We start from the raw sequence: 19,375 nt of genomic DNA on the forward strand, positions 1-19,375 counted from the left end.
AAAAAAAAAAAAAAAACCACATAATATATGTATTATTTGTGTAAAATACAGTAGTTATCTTCAGTGGATGGAAGAGCTTTGTTCCAAAATCCTAAGGGTCTGCACTGTGATTCACCAATACAGTCCAGCCAAAGACTCCAAACAGCATCTCTATCTGCCACTGTCACTTCAAGAACTATTGGATCAGCTGGATCATATGGCCAAGTGGCCAGAGCAGCTTGTACAGCAACCTAAACCTGTTACACAGACTTCTCTTGTCCTGGGTTCCCTCAAAACTTGCAGCTTTTCAAATCACTTGATAAATAGGCCAGAGTAGCACACTCAATTGAAATCTACTCAAAATTCAAAGAGGCACACCAAGCATTCTGCCTCCTTTTTAGTTGTAAGAGAGGTTAGTGTAACAACTTCTTCTTTACTTTAGAAAGAAAATCTCAACATCCCCTACAACACTGAAGACTAGAAATTTCACTGAGGTAAAAGGAGCTTGAATTTCTGTTGGACAAATTTCCCACCCTCTAGTCAGTCTGTCATACTGTGGTGGTGTATGTTGCTGTGAGGCTGGAGGTGATGTCACCAGTATTTGAAATACAAGCAGGGTGACCCATGGTGGAAAGGTTTCAGCAGAGATTCCAGACTAAGACAGACCCAGAAGAAGGAAGGGGCCATCCACTTCTAAATGTATTGGCCAGGGAAAACCTTACTAATAGCAGTGAAACATTGTCTGATACACTGCTGGAACATGAGCCCCTCAGGTAAGAAGGCACTCAAAACACAACTGGGGAAGAGCTGCCTCCTCAAAGTAGTTGCTGTTGTTATGTGCCATTGAGTCAGACTCGATTCATAATGGCCCCCCCTTGGGTTTCCAAGGTGGTATTACTACGGAAGTAGATTGCCCAACCTTCTTTCTGAGGAGTAGCTGGTGGGTTTGAACCTCTAGCCTTCTGGTTAGCAGTCAAGTGCCTTAGATGATTTAAAGAATAAAACTCCTCCTCAAAGTAGAGTCGACTCTAATGATGTGGATAGAGTAAAGGTTTCAGGACCTCCACTTGCTGATGTGGCACAACTCAAAATGGGAAGAAACAGCTGTAATATCCATTAATAACCAGAACATGGAATGTGCAAAGTATGAATCTATGAAAATTGGAAGTTGTCAAAAAAAGAAATGGAACACATAAAGATTGATATCCTAGGTATTGGTCAGCTAAAATGGACTAGTTGTGGCCATTTTGAAATCAGACAACAGTATGATCTATTATGCCAGGAATGACAAATTGAAGAGGAATGGCATGGCATTCATCATTATGAAAAATGCAGAATGTTTCAAGATCTGTCCTGAAGTACAATGTTGTCATTGATAGGATAATATCCATTTGCTTACAAGGAAGACCAGTTAATATTACTCCCATTCAAATTTAAGCACCAAACACCAAAGCCAAAGAAGGAAATTGAAGATTTTTACCAACTTCTGCATTCTGAAATTGACCAAACATGAAATCAAGATGTATTGATTATTACTGGTGATAGGAATTCAAATCCTACTTCCGTAGTGATAACTGCCTCGGAAACCCAAGGAGGGGTCGCTATGAGTCGGGGCCGACTCGACGGCACATAACAACAACAACAACAGGAATTCAAAAGTTATAAACAAAGAAATATCACCAGTACTTGGAAAATATGGTCTTGGTAACAGAAATGATGCCAGAGATGGCATGATAGAATTTTGCAAGACCATTCAAAGTATTTATTACAAATACTTTTTTTCAACAATATAAATCATGGCTATACACATGGACTTCACCAGATGGAATACACGGGAATCAGATTGACTACACTTGTGCAAAGTGGCAATGAAGAAGCTCAAAATGTTCAGACAAAACAAGGCCAGGAGCTGACTGTGGAACAGACCATCAACTGCTCATATGCAAGTTCAAGTTGAAGCTGAAGGCAATCAAAACAAGTCCATGAAAGCCAAGATATGATCTTGATTATCTTCCTCCTGAATTTAGAGATGATTTAAAGAATAGATTTGATGCACTGAACACCAACGACTGAAAAGCAGAGAACATCATACATGAAGAAAGTAAGAAGTCATTAAAAAGTCCAGAAATGGATGTCAGAAGAGACTGTGGAACTTGCTCTTGAATGGAGAGCAGCTAAAGCAAATGGCAAAAATGAAAAAATAAAAGAGCTGAACAAAAGACTTCAAAGAACAGTTGGAGAAGACAAAGTCAATTATTACAATGAAATGTGCAAAGACTTCCAGTTAGAAAACCAAAGGGAAGAACACACTCAACATTTATCAAGCTAAAAGAACTGAAGAAAAAATTCAGCCTCAAGTTGAAATACTGAAAGATTCTATGGGCAAAATAATGAATGATGCAGGAAACATCAAGAGAACCTGGGAGGAACAATACAGAGTCACTGTATCAAAAAGAATTGGTCACTGTGCACCTATTTCAGGAGGTGGCATATGATCAAGAACCAATGGTATTTAAGGAAGAAGTTGAAGCTGCACTGAAGGAACTAGCAAAAAAAACAAGGCTCCAGGTATTGACAGAATACTCATTGAGATGTTTCAACAAACAGATGCCATGCTAGAGGCCCTCACTTGGCTATGCCAAGAAAATTTGAAGATGGCTACTTGGCCAACTGACTGGAAGAGATCCATATTTGTACCCATTCCAAAGAAAGGCGATCCCACAGAATATGGAAATTATAGAACAATATCATTGATATCACATGTAAGTAAAATCTTGCTGAAGATAATTAAAAAATGATTACAGCAGTATATTAACAGGGAACTTCCAGAAATGCAAGCTGGATTCAGAAGAGGACTTGGAACGAGGGATATCATTGCTGATGTCAGATGGATCATCAGCCGTCAGAGAGATGCAAATCAAAACAGTGAGATACCATCTCACCCCAGCACTAATGGCAAAGTTTAAACCAAAGCCAAACTCACTGCTGTCAAGTTGGATCTGACTCATAGCGACCCCTCCTTGAGTTTCTGAGGCAGTATCTATGGAAGTGGATTGCCAATCTTCCTTCTAAGGAGTGGCTGGTGGATTTGAACCACCAGCCTTCTGGTTACCAGTCAAATGCCTTAGGCATTTGACCACTAGAACCCCCAGCAATCCCATTACTAGGTATATATCCTAAGGAAGTGAGATCCAGGGCAAGAACACATATATGCATACCCATGTTTATCGCAGAACTATTTACAATAGCAAAAAGATGGAAAAAACCTAGGTGCCCATCAACTAAAGAATGGATAACCAAACTATGGCACATACACACAATGGAATACTATGCAATCCTAAATAATAATGTAGAATCTGCAAAACACCACATAACGTGGATGAACTCGGAGGACCATTATGCTGAGTGAAATAAGTTAATCACAGAAGGACAAATATAGTATTAGTTCATTGTAAAAAGTCAAGGAAAGGTTTATATATGGAAGGAAACTTTCTTTGTTGGTTACCAGACGTGGAAGGGGAGGGGAGGGAACACTGAAAAAAAAAATGCAGTGACCCGTGTCACTTTAGTTTTATGTATTTCACTGCACATAAATTATATTTCAATAAAATGTATTATTTTTTTTTAAAAAAGCAGCAGATCCCTTTGGAGAAGACTGAGAGAAAGATTAATGGTATAAATTTTGGCAGTGCAGTGAGATCTTTCTTTAAAGAGACTCAACCTCCCCTTCATTCAAGGGGTTGTGGGTCTTTAAACTGGCTCAATTCTGGGAATTGACTGAGGAGCTGCGGTTCTTTATTCCAGTGATTCGAGTTAGACTGCCTTTCACTCGATCTAAAATTCTACTACTTGTCCCAAACCAAACCAAACCAAACCCACTGCCATAGAGTGGATCTTGACTCATAGTGACCCTTTAGATAGGGTCGACTGTCCTATGGGTTTCCAAGGTTATAAATCTTTACAGAAGCAGACTGCCTCATCTTTCTCCAATAGAGCAACTGGTGGGTTCAAACCACTGAAGTACTGGTTGGCAGTCTAACATCTTAACCACTGTGCTATCAAAGCTCCTTTTCCACATGTATAGATCAAGTAAATACTTACTGGGTTTCTCATCTATTTTACTCCTATGGACCATGACTAAGTAGTCAATGCCATAAACTCATACCAGTCAGATTATTCTGATTATTGCTTTGATTGTGCTTTCCATTATAGTAACCAGGCCTACCCTGTCTCTGGTAATGAAGTGTCACCATTTGGCCCCTACCATCACAGGGTCCAATCAGCCTCATTGTACTTAGAAGTCTTAATTCAGTTAAGGCAATTCTCATTGTCAAATCTCACTTACATAAAATAGCAATCACAGCAATGCTCAAGGATGCTGGGGCTCCCTTCACAAATTTTTTCCTCATAGTTGTGGTGAAAGGTGTATCCAGTGCACATTCCATGGATGGGTCTCTGAGATTTAACCTGATAAATCCACTCTAAAATGCCAATTTCCCTAAGGCTTTGGATATCTTCTTCTATAGTGAACCAAGGTAGGGCTGGCATTTAGTTTGGTGTAGGCCACTGCTTAATCCATGCTTCAGCAAACCAACCAAATAAACTATTAGATCCTTTTCTAATTTCTCAAGGTAAAATACTGAAGAAAGCATCTATGTTAGTGGGTCTATACCATTAATATAGATTGAGCCAACTGTATGTTCCTTATAACATTATCCCACACCCTTAATAGTCATTCCACACATGTCCAATTCCCAGGTTGCTTTCTGTACATATTATACTTTTGGAGTATAGTGTACTTCCCTCCTGGGTCACACTTTGTATTTTACCTCTTGGGGTGAAATATAAGTCTAGGTATAGGTCTAGAAGTCAAAATGGGTGATGGGGTGGGTCCTGGGGACATTCAGCAATGCCTTGTAAGGCATCTGTCTCAGACAATGCCCTGCCAGTGTCCCAGGTGGTATCTCAGACAAAGACTCTTTGGGCACAGCAGGGTTAACCTCATCAGATGGGAATGGAAGGGATAACGGTTCTACTGGTGAGGGTGGTTTAGAAGACAAAGATGGAGTAATTTTTTCAGAAGGAAGTTAGAGGGCTGGTTTACTTGGCAGGAGTGATTCAATAGAATTTAGGGGCTAAACGTCCTCAGCTTCTTGATTATGTGCCCATGTAGTGCCATCCCAAGTTTCAGGATCCCATTTCTTCCCAATCAGTGCCCTCACTATAATTTCAGATACCATTCAAGATTGAGAATTCAACTGGCATTGCAATTCAGCCACTCTTATGAAAAGACTGTGGGTTTGGTATTCAGCAATATCAGCTCTGTTACTGCAAGACATGAGGCTTTCTTTCAGGGCACAAATGGGAACCTCAGGTCTTGTATGCAGTGCTTGAGCTGTGACTCTGAAGCTTTGAACTCATCCTTTTCTTTCACCACTTTGTCTAGTGAAAGTAAGCCCAAACAACCAGCTTCCTTATACGTCGCATTCTGACAATACTGTAGAAAAGTATTAAACATGGAATCACCCAGAGCATATCTCACAAATATCTAATCCAAAGGTGATGATATTTTCAGTATTTCTATTGTCACCTCACAGCAATGATTACCAGTCCTATTTTCACTACTCGAGGCAGAGTCATCAGTGCAGACTTGAGAACCAATTTAGAAAACTTATCCTTAATTATGCTCTTTTAGAACCATTCTCATATCAAATGTCTTAGGCTGGGTGCTCTTGAGGATCAAAAGCATTGAAGCATATAAATAAATATTTATTTCAGGGGAATGGCTCATATAGTTGTAGAGGGTAACAAGTCCAAAATTCATTAGTCACCACTGAACTGGCGGTTTCTCCTGATTCGCATGGTTTCAGGGCTGATGAACCCAAAAATGGCATGTCAGGCAGCAGGCTGTTGGCTCACAGGGTTGCGGGAGATGGCAAATCCCAGAATCTGCAGATTAGGCACCAGGCTGCAGGCTAACATCCCAAGAGCCAGAGGTAAGAGGAAACAAGTTGGATGTAATATTGAGAGAGAATAAGCTTTTCTAGAGCATCTCTATATATTGGATGCAGGCCACACTCCCATGAAAACACCATTTCCAATTACTTGGCTCATATCAGATCACAAAACAGAGGGTGATTACATAATATCTGTCCAATCACCCAAAATCATGGCCTAGACAACTTGACATTTAACCTTAAACATCACATTCTCCCTTCATAATACTTTACCTTTCTACAAATTATACCAGCAAAGATATTAAAAAGATTGTGACATGTTGTTGTTGTTGTTGTTATGTGCCGTGGAGTCAAACCCGACTCATAGCGACCCCTCCTTGGGTTTCCAAGGCAGTATCACTACAGAAGTAGGATTGCCCAACCTTCCTTCCGAGGAGTGGCTGGTGGGTTTGAACCGCCAGCCGTCTGGTTAGCAGGCAAGTGTCTTAGCCACTATGCTACCAGAGCTCCATAGAATGGTAAATATTTTACCTTCCTTTATGTCAGCATTTCTTGTAACTTCTGAAAGATAGCAGTTTGGCAAAGGATATGATGAAAACATTGACCAAGGATATGGATCATTACCCTAAACATAAAACAAGACAGATGACTTTAGGGAGCAGTTTAAAATATCACTAAGTTTTAAAAATTTATGAAATACTGTTAATTTAGTTTTTCTCTCATAATTTCTAGAGCAGTTTCCCACATAATCAAAAGCTATATGATATTACAATTGAATAGTCTAATGGATAATAATTAAATGAAGTGTAACAGAAATAACACTGAAGATAGACATTTGGTAACTTGTCCTAGCAACTATAACTGACAATGATGGTTTTACAATTTTTTTTCAAGAAAGGAAAATTACAGCCTTCAAAATAAGCCCTGCATTTCTGATTTTGTTCACCAAACTGTGACTCTTTTGCTGTCAATCATTTCTATCTCATCCTTCCCAGAGTGACAAGCAAAGCAAGAATGTGCTCAATAACAACAAAACACCTTCTTGAGAAAACCAAGCTCTATGAATATTGATGGAAGGAGAGGTACTCCATATTGTCAAAGAAATCCAAAAAGAATACAGTCATCTAATGGAAGTTATGTATTATAAAAGAGAAAGACATTGCAAGTAAAAAACCCAAAGACACACTGGAAGAATGACAACATTAAAATAAAATATTAAAAATACCCTATCCTAGTCTACTACACAAAGTAGTACTCATGACTCCTTGAAATCAAGAATACTATTTTAGTTTATTTGCATCCTAAGGTTTTTTCAAGTAGCAAAAGTTCAACTTTATGATGTAGACATTTAAGAGTCGATATAGTTAAGTGTCACTGGAGTTGGCTACCTGGCTTCAAAATACATTATGAAATATTCTCCCCTCGTCTCCATCCCACTCACCTTGTCTAGTATCCTTGGAGGCAAAATCCGTTCTAATGGCCCACCAATAAGATTTATCCTAACAAGAACATGATTTCTCTCTACAGATAAGCCATCAATTATGAAGTCTCTGAAATATAAATATATCCATTTTGTTATCTCCTAACTGAATAAAATTTATTTTGATAATCAAGAAACTAGATTGTAAAGAAAAATAAAGCATAAAATATCTGTAGCAGAAGTTTGAAAACAGATTATCAACAATGTAACAGTTGAAAATGCAAAAGGCTTTATTCACTTTTAATCTTACGGTGCTCTTTGCTAGAAAGCAAACAGTTGATGACATAATTTATATAATGAGATTAATAAAAGACTCTTATTAATAAATGTCATTGCATTTAAGGAAGAAATAGTATTAAGACATGCATTATTTCTACAGTAACTTTAACAACCAAATTTTAACCAATGGTCTGGTCTGTTCTAGTCCCAGTGCCTTAAATTCAAAATCAAAATTGTTTTTTCTGGACAGCTTCCATATTTCTTGCAGTGTTGAATACTTTCCTTCTGTTTCAAACCTAGAGTATCCAGTGAGTGTTATACCTCATTTCTATCTAAGTTTTCAAGCTCAGGCTAGGACAGAGGCATAGTTTTTTTTTTTTTTTTTTTTGGACACTAAAGCACTGTCAGGTATTGAATAAGTACTCAATAAATGTCAGCCAAACTTAGGTAATTATGGGTGTGATTTATTAATAGAAAAAAATATCCAGATAATACTATAACATCATTTGGCAAATGAACAGAATTAAGACTATGAACTAATAAAGAGAATGAAGTAAAGAGTGCCATTACAGGAAACACAAAATCACACATTTTGTTCCACGGGTCATCTTACACATGCAACCTGAATTGAAACATGGTATAATTTCACAGAACCCTAAATAAAGTTAAGGTTTAACTTAAAAAAGAAATCAAAAACAACAAAAATAGAAAACCCTCTCCAAACTCTAGAAACCCACTTCGAAATCATCTATCATAGTCTTTCTAACTGTGACATTTATTCTTTAATTGCTTTTTAAATCTACTGAATTAAGATACTAGAAACACATATTATAAACTATACCAATAACCATTTCTTTAAAAAAGCAACTGTAAAAATGAAAATTATTATTATGTCTTAATAGGCCAGTTTTTTACCTGCAGCTCTCAGAGGTCTCTAAGATATTTTCTTCTTGAGCATTCAGTAACATTTCAGATACTTGATACTGAGCCTCTAATAGGAGAAGAGTGTTCAGATCACAGCATATCACACTCAATAATCTATGTAAAGAGGAAAAATAAAAGTAGATTTTATAAAATATGTTCTCAAAATTTAGAAACTTTCCTGATGTCTCAAGGAGCTCTGATATTGTAGTAGTAAGGCATTTGGTTGCTAACCAGAAAGTTGGTGGTTCAAATCCACCAGCTGTTCTGGGGGAGGAAGATGAGGTCATTTACTTCCATAAAATTTTATAGCCTTGGAAATCCAATGGGGGTCACTATGAGTCAGAATCGACTCCATGGCAGTGGTTTTGTTTTGGGTTTATCGATGCCTCAAAGTAATACCTATATACTGGAACATAAACTTGATAGAAAAGATCATTTAGCTACTTCAAACACACACACACACACACACACATATACACACAAACATAGAGTAGGCTCCCTACATCCATGGATTCAACTAACCATGGATAGAAAATATTCTGGACGAAAAAAGAAGCAATTAAGTGGTCAAAACAACCCCTCAAAGGCTGAGAGGAAGCCTAAAGTGCTATTTACAAAGCATTTACATTATATTAGATATTATAAATAGTCTAGAGATGATTTGAAGTATACAGGAGGATGTTCTGTAGGTTATATGCAAATACTATGCCATTGTATATAAAGAACTTGAACATACATGGATTTCTGCATTTATGTGTGTTGGGGGGGAAGGGGCATCCTAGAACCAATTCACCAATTCTCCGCAGACCCTGAGGGACGATTTTTCACTTGTACAATTATTGATATCATTACATTAATTATGTTGTGCAACCCTCACCAATAACTACTATCACTTTTTCTGTCACCATATTAACTGCTTCCTAAACAATAACTCTGCTTTTCCCCTTCATGTATATTATAAATCATCTTAAAGAGTAATCTACTACTCAAATATTGCTGTTATTGAAATATTATTTTAAAGATTACGGTTATTTCTAATCTGTTATCAAACTCTAATGTAGAAATTAATACTAAATTTCTTTAACTTCTAATTAATTAATTTAGATATTCATCAGGGAATATGAGCAAATCCAAAAAAGCTGTAGTGATATAACTTTTAATTAAGCAATTAATTATCATTTCCTTCAAATCTAGGGAATGATCATTCAGTGTAATCTGTAGCAAACTTTGTAACTGCTTGATAAGGGTAAAAACACCTAAAAACACAGATACATCTTAAAATTACTAAAAGAAGGAAAGCAGAAATCATTACATCATCTATTCTTGAAGTCTTCGTCCAAGAAAATTGAATCTGAACTAATCAATCCTAGATATCTATTATATTCGTCCAAGAAAATTGAATCTGCAGTAATCAATCTTAGATATTATAAGAAATACTGAGATCAGAGAAGTACGTTAAAATACACCACAAGGAGGAAATAAGCAAATCCAGAAAGTGTAGAATCCTACACACTGTTATGCATGTTGTAGTACACTAATATATTTTAGCAAAAAAAAAAAAAAAAAGATATATATCTATATAGCATTAAAAAAAGTGGAGGTGAGGGACTTGCAGTAAGATGGCAGAATAGACAGACAAGCTACTCAGACCCTCTTAAACAAAGTAAAAACAATTGACACAGATACAGAAGATAATCCTGGAGCCCTGAGCTTTGAAAGGAAGGATACAGAAGTGAAATAAACATCAATTAGGAGAAGAACCTAAATTAAAACAGTGAATAAAGAGATAAATGTAGCTGTGGACTGTAGGCTATTGTGATGGCACAGACAGTTTGAATATTTCCAAGTGGTGTAAGGACCTGATAATTAACCTAAAAATTGGCCCTGCTTGCCAAGGGCTGTGTGGCATGGACCACTGCAGTGGTGGCTGATGACTGAAAAGGGAAACAGCAAAGATGGAGAAAGAATGAGCTGTGGCCTTTTGGCTGACCAGAGAGTGAAGCCATTTTGAATGTTTACAAGTGGTGGCTATTTGGGATATTTAAAATGACAATGTTCTCATTTAGATTCCAGGAACCTAAGAATAGGCTCCATTTGCCAAAGACATGGACATATCGCAGGCTGATGATGGAAAAGGGGTGATATTCCTCTTGTTACTCTTATCGCCCACACCCCCTTGGTGAACGGAGGTGCAGCCATCCCTTACCTACACCCACCATCTGGGCCAACAGGAATTCCATCCCAGTCTGTGTGCTCTCATAGAGCCCTATCCCCTCCCCTCACAGATTTGTTTTTTTGTGTTTATAATTATACTTTTTTCTTTCTTTTAATTTTTATTCTTTGTTTTTCCTTTCCCAGCTTCCAGTTTGGGTTTTATTTTTTTTCTCTTCCCTTTTCCTGGTTCCCATTTTTTTTCTTTCTTGTGGTTCTTCCCATCCCTTGCTTTTCTTTTTCCATTTTTCCTTTCATTATTTTCTTACTCTAGTTCTTTTCTCTTATTCTCCCCTCCCCAGATATTGTGGGATATTTTCTCTCTTTTTCTATTTATATTTCTTTTATATTTTTAATGCATTTCTTTAAATATTTCCTCTCATTAAATGCCTTTCCTCTTTTTTTTTCCTTTCCCTTCTTTGTGATCGTTCCTGTGTGTTTATGCAGTGTGTGTTGTTTGTCCTCATTTTCACTTTTTTTGGTGTTTTTTTTTTTTTTTTTTAATTGTTGTTTGGCTGAAGAGAGTGGAAAACAGCAATCATGCCCATATGACCGAACCAAACCCGCACCTCCTGCAGCCCCCCTACTGAGTGAGGGTCACTATTGGCTTTGGCAACAACTTGCCAATGATAAATAACAGTCAATAGGAGCCTGACTCACCAATAACTGCTTTTCAGAAACAGCTAACAGAGATTTGCGCAGCCACCCTCATTCTCTATCATACCCACCAGAAGACAGGTGGTGAGTGCATCAGTGCTGCCAACTTGTGAATAGAGGAGGACAGTGCCCTGCTTACTCAGAAACATACAAACAAAACAAAGAAAATGAAAATCTTGTGTGAATCACTCCAACATACACTCACCAAATGAACATAAATACAACAACATCACAATGTCTCAGAGAAAACAGGTCATCAGAGTCCACAGAAAGAAGCAAGATGAAGTAGTACAAACAAGGGACCAAGATACAGACACAAAACAAATCCCTGAGAGAGAAAGACAATTGGAACTCCCTAATAAGGAACTCAAAAATATTTAGGTACTTTCAACAGATTGAGAGACAGATTAAGGAAAACACAGACAAAACCTAGAATAATTATGGAAAACAATACAAGAATAAAATGACAAAATAAATGAAAAATTAGAAATGATACAAAATCTACAGATATAAATGCAGAAGATTAATACTAAATCTTCAGAAACAGATAACACATTGAACGGAAAAAGGAGTAGAATCAAATCAATGGAAGACAGAATTAGTGAGATAGAAGACAAATACCTCACTATTTCTTTGGAAAGGGATCAATCAGAAAAAAGATCAAAACAAAATGAAGAAAGCCTAAGATTCATGTGGAATACCACTGAAAAGAATAACCTACATGTAGTCAGAATTCCAGAACAGGAAGAGACAAAAAAAAAAAAAAAACAGAAAAAATTGTCAAAGATTTGTTGGAAGAAAATTTCCCTGATATGAGCAAAGGAAAGAATATATCCATTCAAGAAGTCCAATGAACACCAAAGAGGATAGATGCCAAAAGAAAATCACCAAGGCATATGATCAAACTCACCAACACAAAAGACAAAGAAAGATCTTGAAAGCACAGCATGGGAGAAACAAAAAGTTACCTACAAAGGGCAACCAATAAAGACTAAGCTCTGATCTCTTGGCAGAAACCATGCAGATGAGAAGGCAATGGGATGGTATATTTAAAACCCCAAAAGAAAAAAATATCCAAGCAAGAATTATGTAAAACAAACAAACTCACTGCCATCAAGTTGATTTCAACTCATAGCGACCCCTCCTTGAGTTTCCGAGGCAGTACCTCTATGGAAGTAGATTGCCCAGTCTTCCATCCAAGAAGTGGCTGGTGGGTTTGAACCGCCAGCCTTCTGGTTAGCAGTCAAATGTCTTAGGCACTATGATACCAGAGCTCCCACTTATCCAGCAAAATTGCCCCTCACATATGATGGCAAAATTACAACACTTCCAGATGATCAGAAATCAAGGGAAATTGTTAAAACCATACCAACCTTACAAGAGATACTAAAGGGAGTCCTTTGAACAGATAATCAACAACACAAACAACAACGAGCATTAACACACCTGATGATATAACCCAGAAAACAACCCAGCTATGAAAGTATCCAAAGGAAAATAAGCATGCAAGATTGTACACATCAACTGACAAATGAGAACAACTACAAACCAAAAAGAGGGAAAAAGTAGTGTAGTTACAGAACTTCTAAATGGCAAGGAAGTCAAGACAATTGCAAAACAGAACAGAGTGCTCTACATTTGGGAAGAAAATTATAAATCACAGGGTAACCTCAAAGAAAAATGTTAAACCTTCACATCAAAATAAAAAAGAGGAAAATCACAAATATTTAGCAAATTCTAAAACAATAGCAACTTAAGAAATGATACCATGATTCATAAACAAACTGAGCTCAGCACAAAAAATTATATGGAACAAAGAAAACAGCCACACCACATCAGAAAAAAAACACATAACAAAATAATGGCAACAAATTCATAACTGTCCATAATTACTGAATGTAAATGGATTAAATGCACCACTCAAGAGATGGAAAGTTGCAGACTGGATCAGAAAATATAACCCATCAATATGCTGCCTACAAAAGACATACTTTAGAGACAAAGACAAAAGTAGACTAAAATCAAAGGTTGGAAAAAGATATATCAAGCAAATGGTGACCAAAAAGGGCAGGAGTAGCAATATTAATTTCTGATCATATTGACTTTAAGACAAAAACTACCATACGAGGAAAGGAAGGACAGTATATAATGACTAAAGGATCAATTGAACGAGAGGACATAGCCATAATAAATATTTATGCACCGAATGTAAGAGCCCCAAGATACATAAATCAGACTTTACCGGAATTGAAAAGACAAACAGATGACTACACAGTCACAGACCAAAAAAAAAAAACACCTCATTGCTGTGGAGTCGGATCTGACTCATAGCAACCCCTCCTTTGGCTTCTGAGGTGGTATCACTATGGAAATAGATTGCCCAACCTTCCTTCCGAGGAGTGGCTGATGAGTTTGAACCACTAGCCTTCTGGTTAGCAGTCATGTGCCTTGGGCACTACGCCACCAGATAAACCACTTTCAATCAAAGATAGAACACCTGGAAAGAAATTCAGCAAAGACACAGAAGAACTAAAGAATACAATCCACCAACTATAGAGCACTTCACCCAACAGCAACACAATATACATTCTTCTCCAGTGCACATGGAACTTTTTCCATGATAGACCATATGTTAGGCCATAAAGCAAGGCTTCATAAATTTAAAAACATTGAAATATTGCAAAGCATCTTCTCAGATCACAATGCTATAAAATTGACATCAACAATAAGAAAATCAATGGAAAAAGAGAAAAATACATAGAAACTGAATAATACCTTCCTTAAAAACAAGCAGGTAATAAAATAAATAAATAATGAACTTAAAAAAATTCCTTGAATCAAATGACAATGAAAACACAACATGCCCAAAATCTTTGGGACACAGCAAAAGCAGTGATCAGAGGCAATTTATAAAATAACCAGAAACTACCAAACTCACTGCCATCAACTTGGATCAGACTCATAGAAACCCCCTTTTAGGTTTCTGAGGAGGAGACTGTATCTTTACGGAAGTAGATTGTCCAAACTTCCTTCCGAGGAGCGGCTGGTGGGTTTGAGCCTCCAGCCTTCTGGTTAGCAGTCAAATGCCTTGGACAATATGCCACCAGAGATCCCAATTTATAAAATGTACACATCAGAAAAGAAGAGCCAAAATCAACACTTTAAACCAACATCTCCAACAATTAGAAAAAGAACAGCACGAAAAGCCTACAGTCACCAGAAGAAAAGAAATAATAAAGATTCATGCAGAAATGAATGAAACAGAAAATAGAAATAGGAAAAAATCAACAAGACTAGAGGTTGGTTTTTTGAAAAGATTAATAAAATTGACAAACCACTGGAAAATTTAACAAAGAAAAAGAGGGAGAGAATACAAATAACATGAATAAGAAACAAAATGCGTGACATCACAACAGCATCAGTGGAAATAAAAAATATCAGGATACTATGAAGAACTGTACTCCAAAAAAATTGAAAATCTAGACGAAATGGACATATTTCTAGAAACACACTACTTACCTACACTAACACAGACTGAGATTATGAACAGTCCCATAAGAAAAGAAGAAATTTTGAACAGACCCATAAGAAAAGAAGAAACTGAATAACACATTTAAAAAAAAAAAAAAAACTGCCAACAAAGAAAATGCCCTGGGCCAGACGGTTACACTAGAGAATCCTATCAAACAATCAAACAAGGAATGACACCAATCCTAACAAAACTATTCCAGAACACAGAAAAGGATGGAATCATCCCAAATTTATTTTATAAAGCAAGTATAACCTTGATACCAAAACCAGGCAAAGACATTACTAAAAATGAAAACTACAGACCAATATCCCTCATGAATATAGACACAAAAATCTTCAAGAAAATCCTAGCTGACAGACTCCAAAAATATATCAAGAAAATAATTCATTATGACCAAGTGGGGTTCATACCAGGTATGCAAGGATGGTTAAACATTAGAAAAACAATCAACATCATCTAGCACATAAGTAAATAAAGGAAAAGTACCACATGATCATTTCAATTGATGGAGGAAAGGCATTTGATAAAACCCAACACCCACTGCTGGTCAAAACTCTCAGCAAAATAGGAATACAAGAGAATAGACATTCCTCAACATAAGAAAGGGCATAACCAACAGCCACCAATACTCTCAATGGAGAGAGACTTAAACCATTCCCCTTGCAAATAGGAACCAGACCAGCATGTCCTCTAACACCACTTCTATTCAAGATTGTATTGGAAGTCCTAGTCAGGACAATAAGGCAAGAAAGGGAAATCAAAGGCATCCAAATTGGTAAGGAAGAAGTCAAGCTATCTTTATTTGCTGACAATATGATCCTATACATAGAAAACCCAAGAGCCTCGGCAAAAAAACTACTGGAACTAATTGAGAGATTTGCAGGATGCAAGATCAACATCCAAAAATCAGTTGGATTCCTCTACACCATCAAAGAGATTGCTGAAAAAGAAATAAGGAAATCAATACCATTTACAACAGCTACCAACAAAATAAAATATTTTGGAATAAATCTTACCAGGGATACCAAAGACCAGTACAAAAGAAAGTACAAAACACTACTTCAAGAAACTGAGAGATCTACATAATTGGAAGAATATACCATGCTCATGGATAGGAAGATTGAACACTGTGAAAATGTCAATATTACCTAAAGCTATCTACATATTCAATGCAATCCAGTCCAGATCCCACTAATATTCTTTAAGGATATGGAAAAACAATCACTAATTTTACATGGAAAGGAAAGAGACCTAGGATAAGTAAAGCACTATTGAAGAAGAAAAACAAAGTAGGAGATCTCACACTCCTGGATCTCAAAACCTACTATACAGCCATAATAACAAAAATAGCCTGCTATTCATACAATGACAGTCACACAGACCAGTGGAATAGAATTGAGAACCCAGAAATAGATGCATCGACCTATGGTCTGCTGATTTTTGACAAATGGTGAAATCCATTAAACAGGGAAGAGATTATCTCTTTAACAAATGGTGCTGGCAAAACTGGATATCCATTTGCAGAAAAATGAAATAACATCTGTACCTCGCACCATACACAAAAACTAACTCCAGATGGATCAGAGACTTAAATCTGAAACCTAAAACTATAAAGTTCCTCAAGGAAAAACTAGGGGCAAATGTAGGGGCCTTATTTATAGCATAAACAGATAACAAAGAGCAGAAGATAAAGTAGATGATTGAGACCTCCTAAAAATTAAATTTTTATGTGCTTCAAAAGACTTCTCCAAAAGAATCAAAACATAACCTACAGACTGGATAATCCAATTAAAAAACAGGCAGAAGACATGAATAGACACTTCACCCAAGAGGATATTCAGGCGGCCAACAAACACATGAAGAAATGTTCACAGTCATTAGTCATTGTTGTTGTTGTTATTTGCCGTCGAGTCGGCCCCTACTCTTGGCGACCCCTCCTTGGGTTTCCGAGGCAGTATCACTACGGAAGTAGGAATGCCCAACCATCCTTCCGAGGAGTGGCTGGTGGGTTTGAGCCGCCAGCCTTCTGGTTAGCAGTCAAGTGCCTTAGGCACTATGCTACCAGAGCTCCTCATTAGTCATTAGAGAGATGTAAATCAAAACAACAATGAGATACCGTCTGGCCCAGCACTAATATTAAAGTTCAAAATGACAGAAAATAAGAAATGCTAGCAATGATGTGGAGAGATTGGGACTCTCATACATTGTTGGTGGAACTGTCAAATGATAAAACCACTGTGGAAAAGAGTATGGTGATTCCTTAAACAGTTGGAATTAGAAGTATCATTTGATCCAGAAATCCTATTACTAAGTATATACCCTACAAAAGTGAGAGCCAGGACAAGAACAGATATATGCACACCCATGTTTGTTGCAGCACTATTTACAATAGCAAAAAGATAGAAACAACCCAGGTGTCCATCAACAGAAGAATAGATAAACAAACTATGGTACATATATACTGTGTAATACTATGCAACACTGAAGAATAATGTAGAATCTACAAAACACATTATAATGTGGATGAACTTGGAGAACATTATGCTGAGTTAAATAAATCAATCACAGAAGGACAAATATTGTATTAGTTCATTATTGTAAAAAGTCAAGGAAAGGTTTATATGTGGAAGGGAACATTCTTTGTTGGTTACCAGAAGTGGGAAGGGAGGGGAGTGAACACTGCTATATAGGTAAATAAAAGTATTGATTTGGGCAATGTACCAAATATGAGTGATCAATATGGTGGCACTAAGGAAGAGGAAAACTTAGAGAGGCACATGTGAGGTACAGACAACAAAGATGAATCCTTTTGCATGTACAGTAGTGTGTTGTCAGTGATGGAAAGCATTGATCTAAGGGGTGGATAGATGGGTAGACAGGCTGAACGATCAGGTATGTCTAGGCAGGGGGTAGTGTGCACATGACCATGTATAGGGTTAGAAGACAATGTTCCTACATGCATATTTGTATGTGCTGTAAGAATTTCCAGGTTTATAGTAGAGCTGATGGGGGCAAGGCTGTGCTTACTTCTTGGCCACAGCCAACCCAGAGGGAACAAGCACCACAGTCGCAGGGGACATCAAGCTCAATTGGCACAACATACTACACAAAAACAATGTTCCACATCCTATTCTGGTGAATAGCAATTGGGATCTTAAAAGCTTGCAAGCAGTCACCTAGATGCAGCAATGGGCGTCTCCTCATGCAGAGCAAAGAGGAATGAAGAAAACCAAAGATGCATGGGAACAATTAGTTCAAGGGACTGGTAGAGCATGTGATTCTCAGCCTATGTGATCATAAGACCAGAAGAACTAGCTGGTGCCTGGCTACCACTGTCAATCACTTAGAGGGGGATCGGTACAAGAGATCCTGGATATAGTGAGAGAACGGTGTGAAACAAAACTCAAAATCATAATAAAGACCAGGTTTTCCAGTCTGATAGGGCCTAGTGAGACCCCTGAGACTATGGCCCTTACCTACCCTTCAGGTCTGGAATCAAACTCACTCCTGTGGCTTCCAGTGAAACAACAGACAGGCATATGGGGTGAACATTACATCAGGCAGATACACTTCTCAGAGCGATCAATTGTGGGAGAACAAAAGGGTAGTGTTTACACAGGTGACAGCTTGAGGGGTGGGAGTACATGGGAGGGAAGGGCACAGGGAAGAGGTAACTATGGGAAGGAAGTGGGAAAAAAGCTGTTACATTGTGGAGAATTGCAGTCAGTGTCATGAAACAAAATGTGTATAATATACTGCTATATGGAAACTGAATTTGCTCTGTAAACTTTCACTCAAACTAAAAAAAAAAAGTGGAGGGAAAACTTATAAATTAAAAGAAATATCAAGCAAAGGAGCAAGGATATCTCCTTGGGGCCTAAGGTGTGCCTGACACAAGCCATATTTCCAATCGCCTCGTATGCATGTGAGAGCTGGACAATGAATAAGGAAGACCGAAGAAGAGTTGATGCTTTTGAGTTGTGGTGCTGGCGGAGAATGCTGAAAGTACCATGGACTGCTAAAAGAACTAACAGATCTGTCCTGGAGGAAGTGCAGCCAGAATGCTCCTTGGAAGCAAGAATGGCCAGACTTCGTCTCACCTATTTTGGTCATGTTGTAAGAAGGGACCATTCCCTGGAGAAGGATGTTATGCTTGGTAGGGTGGAGGGTCGATGAAAGAGGGGGAGGCCTTCAACGAGATGGATTGACACGGTGGCTGTGATGATGGGCTCAAGTATAGCAGGGATTGTGGGGCTGGCACGGGATGAGGCAGTGTTTTGTTCTGCTGTGCATGGGGTCGCTATGAGTCGGAAATGACTCGATGGCACTTAACAACAACATAATATCAAGCAAATGCAACATGAAGACTTTCCTTTCTATCTTAATTCTAAGACACAAACTGTAAAAATACATTTT

The 19,375-nt window shown here is 37.6% G+C and overlaps 1 protein-coding gene across 1 annotated transcript in view; it reads right to left on the reverse strand.

Annotated features, from left to right (window-relative positions):
- TBC1D32 (TBC1 domain family member 32) overlaps nucleotides 1–19,375 on the reverse strand; it is a 350,348-nt gene that overhangs the window by 105,735 nt on the left and 225,238 nt on the right. Inside the window, exons 23-25 of the mRNA XM_042782292.1 lie at nucleotides 8,551–8,673; nucleotides 7,378–7,486; nucleotides 6,468–6,561 (exon numbers count right to left, since the gene is read on the reverse strand). Of these exons, the coding sequence (XP_042638226.1) occupies nucleotides 6,468–6,561; nucleotides 7,378–7,486; nucleotides 8,551–8,673 (326 nt within the window). The remainder of the gene's footprint in view (nucleotides 1–6,467; nucleotides 6,562–7,377; nucleotides 7,487–8,550; nucleotides 8,674–19,375) is intronic.

This window comes from Orycteropus afer, unplaced genomic scaffold, assembly GCF_000298275.1.
Source record: "Orycteropus afer afer isolate SDZICR_OR568_19922 unplaced genomic scaffold, OryAfe1.0 scaffold00286, whole genome shotgun sequence".
NCBI lineage: Eukaryota > Metazoa > Chordata > Mammalia > Tubulidentata > Orycteropodidae > Orycteropus > Orycteropus afer.